At 42.9% G+C, this 7705-nt stretch overlaps 1 protein-coding gene across 1 annotated transcript; it reads right to left on the bottom strand.

The window, feature by feature from the left end:
• Positions 1 to 4402: 4402 nt before the first annotated feature.
• On the bottom strand, positions 4403 to 7542 carry LOC133136320 (cyclin-dependent kinases regulatory subunit 1-like). The gene is given in 5 exon segments (XM_061253683.1): positions 4403 to 5606; positions 6870 to 6905; positions 6908 to 6996; positions 7136 to 7197; positions 7325 to 7542. Coding segments are annotated over 4 exon segments (237 nt in total). The 5' UTR covers positions 7195 to 7197; positions 7325 to 7542; the 3' UTR covers positions 4403 to 5553.
• Positions 7543 to 7705: the final 163 nt, after the last annotated feature.

Genomic DNA, 7705 nt, shown 5'->3' with positions numbered 1-7705 from the left:
TCGTTCCACCACCGTGGAGCCAGAACAGACAGTAGTCGTGAGCGTGAGGTGGAAGTTCGGAGAGGTGGAGGTGCCAAACGGCCTGTGGAGGCTGAACGAAGAGGTCTGGCAGGGGTGTAGGGTTTGATGATATTTTGTAGGTAAGCTGGGGAAGACCCCTTAAATGTTTGGAAGGCTAGCACTAATGTTTTGAATTTGATGCGACATTCATATCACATGACTTTGTGTTTACCACCAGCTCAGTCTCCCAAATAAGGTTAATACAGTTAGATTTACTGTTTTAGAGAGAGAGCCTGGGCCCCCTCCCATCTGAACTACAATATTATATATTATGAACTATGGATAACATTGATTAATATTGATTGTTTATAAAAGTGATGTATGCAACACTTAAACTTCAACATTCACCCTTCAAACATATATGAATGTAATTATTATACACTCACTGAGCACTTTATTAGGTAGACCTGTACACCAGCTGGTTAATGCCAATCATGTGGCAGCAACTAAATGCAAAAAAGCATGCAGATGTGGTCAAGAGGTTCAGCTTTGACAAGTGACCTTGACCGTGGAATGCCAGTTACATTTAAATCCCCCTGCAGGCATCTGGCTGGCTCCTTTAGGAGTCTGCCCACACTGTCAGAGTCTACAAACCATGACAGAGAGTCTGAGCAAGCCACCAGGAAGTGTGCACAAGCCGCCAGAACTCCTGCTCACATTGTGCGCAGACTCCCCAGTGCCGTGCGTTCTGGTACAAGGGGATACACACCACCTGAGTACAAGCTTAGGCAAACGGGATCTCACAACTCTGAACTAGGCAGACAGAATTTCTCTGCATGAAAAAGTAGTCTAGCCTTGACCTTCACTTGGTAGCTTTATGAAAACAAGTGTATTCTCTCGCCTTTGGATTCATTTTTCTCCAAATGTCCACGAGTTTGAAGCGTTCGCTTAATCTGCTAACACATTTGCACAAAGCATGATGTTGTGAATTTGGTGTTTCCGATGTTCTATCTAATTCTGGGTTGAGAACAGTGTTGAAATCCCCTCCAATTATTAACACCGCTGAATGTTTGAGTTTGAGTTCAAGTTTGAGCATGAGTGTGCCTAAGAGACCTTTGTCATTTTTAGGGTTGTACACATTCACAAAGGTGTACATCTGGCCATGTAGTTCACAGGTGAGTATAAGGCTTCTTCCTTCAGGATCTTCATTATGTCTAACACATTCCCAAACCACCGTCTCCTGTATTAAGATGGCCACTCCTCTTCTGTGTCCGTGATACCTTGTGAAGTATTTTCTGAAGCCTTCCAGTTCATGAAGTACACCTGCGTCATCTGGGTCGATGTGGGTCCCTTGAAGGAACACAACGTGCGAGTCCTTAATTTCTGCCAAAACCCCTTTGATTTGATTTTCAGATTTAAGTCCATTAGCATTCCAGGATAAAACCTTAATCACTTTTTGTTCTGATCCACTCATGGCTGTACAGCATAAGCTAGAGTCGGCATAGTCCAAAGGTAAAGGTAACATCCTTCTCTTTGTTCTCTTCCAGTAGATCCTTCCCTTCCTTTACTGCCACACTGGCAGTCACGACAGCTAAAAAGCTCCATAAAACTGTTCAGAGGGATTTAAAAAGCAGCACTGAAACCCTTCATTCCGTCACAGAACCTTTAATAATCAGCATAATTTTTTGAGCTGTTTATCTGGAACTTACTTGCATATATAGCAGTTTTTTATTTTATTCATACAAAAAATTGTTCTGCTAATTAAAAGTTTGCATTGAAGGATGACATCTGAACGCAAAATGAATATTAATCAGAAAGAAGATAAGGTCAACCGGCACTGGACGGGGCATGGTGGAAATTTGGGGTGCGTCACCTGCTGCACCCAGGGGGAGCTGTAAACAAAATTGCTGTTATTGATCCTCTTTTTTTTGCCTGAATGCTGTTTTCATTTTCTGGCGGAAAGAAGCAAAGAGCCGAAACAACCGGCCAAAAAAACTTTCTAAATACAAAGTATGAAACTCATACCGGTTATAAACTGTTATACAGCGCGCCCAAGTGGTCAAGAGGCAGAACTGCACATTGAGAGTGCAGGCTGTCACATTTTCTTGGGCCAATGCTTCTGCGAGATTTTTATTTTATTTATTTACATTTTGGTGTGATGGGGATGAAATAATCATGAAATATGTATTATGCAGCAGCTGCATCTTCAGGAGTGTATAAAAATGTTTATTCATGTTGAACGGGGTCCTAACGCAAACTCGGTAATCTATCGCACATCATCGTTACTGTATGCAGAAGACCGTGGGGCATGTTGCTAAGCAACAGACGTAATATTATACAAAGAAAATTGAATTATGCATGATCCATCAGTGACCAATCTATGAAAAATAAATAAATAAATTATAAAATAAATTCAGCGGCATTTCCGGGTTTGGCACCATGGAACAGCAGGAACAGTTGCTGCCAACGACTCAGAGCAGACTTGGTAGATCGGCCTTCAAAAGCCACTTTTTTGTAAGACAGATGCTGTAAGTGGACCAGTGGGGAAAGTGATTTAATTCACATGTGGTTGAAGCGCAGATTCTCGCCATTTATTAATGGGCATTTGTATTTATACTTTTTTTCCCCTCACTATTTAATTATAGCACTTCTTGAAACATTGCGCTGCACCATATTCAGGGCACCCCATACTGTTTTGGGACAAATGGTGTCCGAACAGTCTGGGGTGTTCCAATTGCTTCCTTGATGCAGGTATAAGAGTTTTCAGAATCTAGTCATGGTTGCCTTTGGAGTCGGTTATGGCCTTTTGTCAAGAGCTGCGCCAATGAAAGTCAAGGAAGATATTGTGAAGTTTAGAGATAAAAGAAAATAGGCCAACCCTTAGACTTACAAGAATCAAATCTTATGAGTGAAAATTGTGACCCGATTAAGATACTGCATTAGCCCGTTTGCCTGGGTCCAGCCCCATCGCCACAGACAACCAGCCACAATTTCGCACTTAAGCCAGAATGAGAACACTCGGGGCTTCAAATTACTCGTCATCAAGCACTTCCTCAAATTTTAATTGGCCATTGGAGCGGCACCTTGAGTCTATTTTTTTTATTTTTTTTTATTTTAATCTTTTTTGCACCGTTTGACAAACAGCCCGACCATTATTCAATCGGACACTTCTGAAATTTCACATTTAAAAAAACTTTTATAATTATGAACATATGAAACCTTAAGAAGCAAATAAATCTGTATTTTTATTACACTCTTACTGGTTTTTGAGAACAGGGGCAATGAGTCGCAGGTAGCAGGTTAGTCACTGGAATTGTTTACATGACAATGTACGTGACCAGCTTTTTTTTTTTTTTTAAAGTTGCTTGTACTAGGGCTGCACGATATATCGTATATTCATCGACATCGAGGTAAGAACGTGAGAAACACATAGCAAAAGACAGCGATGAATAGTGTTGCTGTTCATGTGCAACTTGTTCCATAAAAGCATGTTGGGAAAAAGTGTTTTTTTTTTTTTTGTTTTTTTTTAATTCAGTGGACATAGACCCCAGACAATGAATAGCCTATGTTATCAGTGTACACAAAGCAGAAAGACATTAGAGCTGTGCAGTTTAATGTTTGTCAATTTACCGCAAGTCATATAGACATCGTAATATTAAACAACGTTACCGCATATTTTCCTCATATCGTGCACCCCTAGTTGCTTCCTGTACATTCAATAATATACAACGTTCCATTATATTGAGTGTATTAATTAAAAATCTAAAATGTGAATTTCATAACATATCGTTAACCCAGGCTATTCCTAAATATTTCAGCTGGGTCTCTAAAACGGCTTTCACCGTATGCAGAATATAATTTGGCTGTTCAATATTCCTTATGTGGGAAGCAATCATTATTAGCAAACTGCATTGAAGGCCATTTCGACACACAGTATAAACCATATACGGATGGACACGGATGGACCCGTTCGGACCAGTGTTACACTGACTCGACAGACCGCAAATCGTGAATGCGACTGGTGGCTAACGCACAACTGACCAGCCTGAGATTTTTGGGGTAGGACAAGAAGTTTGAAGAAAGGCTGGCTCACTGACTTCCAAGGCAAACAGTCACAGTGCAGGTCAATGATTTACCAGCAGGGGGCCCAAGCAGACCTCAGAATCTGAGGCTGCAGTCCATTCGGCCCCGGACAGCAAGCCAGAAGGGTCAGAACAGACCAAATGACAAACGCGAGGCCTCCAGTATTTGACATTGCAAAAAACAAATAAACCTAAATCGTACGCCCAACTAAAGTCATTGAGGTGCTTGCAGGTTTTTGTAGTTCCCTTTCAATCAGCAGCAAAGCCTTGGAAACATATTTATGGATCCCTTGGCTAAACAATGACTTCATTCATTCATTCATTCATTCATTCATTATCCTAACCCGCTTATCCTGAACAGGGTCGCAGGGGGGCTGGAGCCTATCCCAGCATACATTGGGCGAAAGGCAGGATGTGGACAGGTCGCCAGTCCATCGCAGGGCACACACACCATTCACTCACACACACATACCTATGGGCAATTCAGACTCTCCAATCAGCCTAAGCCTAAGCCTATGTCTTTGGACTGTGGGAGGAAACCGGAGTACCCAGAGGAAACCCACACAGACACAGGGAGAACATGTAAACTCCACACGGAGAGGCCCCGGCCGACGGGGATTCGAACCCAGGACCTCCTTGCTGTGAGGCGGCAGTGGTACCCACTGCACCATCCGTGCCGGCCTAAACAATGACTTGCCCCATCTTATTGATATCACTTGATACCAACAAATATACAAACAGGCATAGAAATGTGAATTGGCGCATGAAAGTTATAATAGACTGGTTTGACCTGCCAAGAATGAAAGACTTCACATAGTTCACATTTTTTTTTAAATTTGGTCTGTTGTGGCCCCTCTGGCTTGCCATACTCCTCATACACAACCCCAACAACTACATGAGGATGTGACTGGGTGCCCTGTCTCCCAGTATGGCTGTTGGTGGGGGTAGAGGAAGGAGTCTGCTAGACTTTTTCCAAGGTCAAGGTCAACCGCGGGGGTTTGACTTCAATAAATAGTCCAAAACATAAAGATGTTTCATATAGATACAGTGACATGGACCCAGTAGTGTGTCTCAGTCAAATTACGGTAAACCCCCCCCCCCTCCACACACCAAGCCAAAAACCTAAAACATCACCACTCAGTGCAGAAAGGAAAGAACACAACTACTTTTTGGCAGTGGACACACTTAAAAATGTACATTACACATGAGGCAGGGCTGGGCGCACAAGCACGTGCGCTACGATCCGACCCGGCTCCCAAAATGAGATAAAAGGTTGAAAGAAAAACAAACAAACAAACAAACAAACAATTCCCACAGCAGCAATACCAAACGTGTTCACACTAGCGGAGTCGGGATCCAGGGCCGTTCGCGTCCGCGCAGCGCGCACAAGCCGTTCGCTGTTCTCATCACGCTGGGGCGCGAATTCACTTCCTTGTATCGGCTGTCCATCACCCTCCTTTGGGGGGGGGGGTTACTGGGAAGCAGTGGGGGGTAGAGGTCGTCGGAATAACAGGATATGAGGCTCTGAGGGAGGTACAGAGAGAGGGAAGAGTGAAACAGGGGAGAGCGAGAGAGATTGACTGGACACAGGATGTGATGAAGATATTAAGTGACTAGATGAGTCACTCTGTACCATTTTAAGAGGACAGTTAAACTTTCTGCATGTAAAATGCATGTTCAATTGGATTCAGATCGGATGATTGACCCGGAGGGGCAACAAGGTCATCGTCTTGTTGCATGACAAAGTGCCGTCCAATAAGTTTGGAGGCATTTGGTTTCTGCAGACTGTCAGAATTCATTGTTCTACTTCTGTTTGCAATCACATCATCGATGAAGACAAGCGAGCCCGTTCTGCTGGCAGCCATACAGGCCCGAGCCATAACACCACCTCCACCATGTTTCACAGATGAGGTGGTATGCTTTAAATCATGGGCATTTCCTTTTTTTCCTCCACACTTACATTGACACTCATCTGTCCAGAATTATAGGGAACTCTTTCTGCACTTCAGGCTTATCAGGGGTTTGCATCTTGTAGCATACCCTCTGTAGTCCTGCTGGTGTAGTCTTCCAAGTATGGTAGACTTTGACACATCTACACATGCATCGAGGAGAGCGTTTCTTATCTGTTGGGCTGTTGTCAGGGGGGGTTTTCTTCACCATAGAGAGTATTCTCTGATCAGCCACTACAGAGGTTCTCCTCAGTCTGCTGGGTCTTTTGACGTAATAGAGTTCAGCTGTTGTTTTTTTTTTTTTTCTTGTTAATAATGAACCAAACTGTTGATTTGGGCATGCCCAGGGTTTTTGCAGTATTCCCGATTGATTTTCATTTCAGAGCCTTAAGACTGCCAGAGTAATTTGCATCAACACTGCTGCCTTCCTAATTTTGTCACACCCCAACAACAATCTCCGAAGGCAATTGCAAAGTCTAGAATCAAGACTAGATATCAACAGCCCTCTTTCTGCACTCTCTAACAACACAAATTAATACACCTGTGAAGTCTGTAAACATGAATAATGAAACATCTGTGAAGTCAATTCAACAAATAAATGTAGTACCTTAAAATGGGGGAACCAGGTTCAAAAGGTGCCGTCATTTCTAAAAATGGCTGAGAATACCCTCAAATTAAAGCTGACAGTCTGCACTTCAACCTTATTGTCATTGTATCCTTTTAAACTAAGAGTACAGACAAAGAAAAAAATTGTGTCACTGCGTCCAATGACTTATGGTGACTACAGGATTATGGATTAAGGTGGTATGTGTGAAGGGGTTTATATGCGCCTACTCACCTGGATCGTGGATCATGTAGTGCACCCAACCTTGCTCTGTTGCACCCCGAGGTTCCTCCACTCAGTCTCCGACATCAGGTGGGTTTTGGGCACCCGCTTGGCGATATCCTTGGGAAGCATCACGTGTCTGCGTGGAAGCAAGGGGTTTTAAGCTTTCTGCCCTGAAACAGGTTAGACAGCTACGCGGCATAGCAGCGCCTAGCGAGTTCTAGCATTGTCGGACAGACAGACAAAAAAAGGACAACCGTCCCAGATCAATCACTCACCTATATTCAAACTTGGCATCGTCATATTTGTCAGAGTAGTAGATCTGTTTCTGCGACATGGCCTAAACCAAAATGGTAAATACATTTTATAAGTGTGTTGAGCGACATCTGCGTTAAATACACTGAAGGACGTAACTTAACGTTAGCCAGCTAAATAATATTGTTAGCCAGTTAGCTAGGGTAACTTACTCGTGTAAGTCAGTTAGCTAGCAGGAACCACGAGTCCGACTGTAGAAGCTAAATTAGCTTACTAGCTAATGCACCGTACATGTTAGCTAACATTAATTTCACAGAAAGACAGTAAAACTCGCGTGTATGACAACATACATATAAAAAGTAGCTAGCTATCAAGATCATGGAATGGAATTGATTTATCGGTTCAGGCACAGAAAGCATTAAGAGTTTCCGCGACCCACCCTGCGTCGTCAGACGAAATGTTCACGATTTCTTCACGATATAAAACAAATCAACGTTTAACTTGCTACCTTGCCACTTTCGTGTGATTGCTTGGAAATGTTTGGTGTTTCCTTTAAATTCTAGCTAGCTAATTACCTATGTATTTTCACAACC

The sequence above is a fragment of the Conger conger genome, chromosome 9 (assembly GCF_963514075.1).
Source record: "Conger conger chromosome 9, fConCon1.1, whole genome shotgun sequence".
Classification (NCBI taxonomy): Eukaryota; Metazoa; Chordata; class Actinopteri; order Anguilliformes; family Congridae; genus Conger; species Conger conger.
The sequence above is the reverse complement of the archived record's forward strand: the minus strand, read 5'-3'. Positions and strand labels throughout refer to the sequence as shown.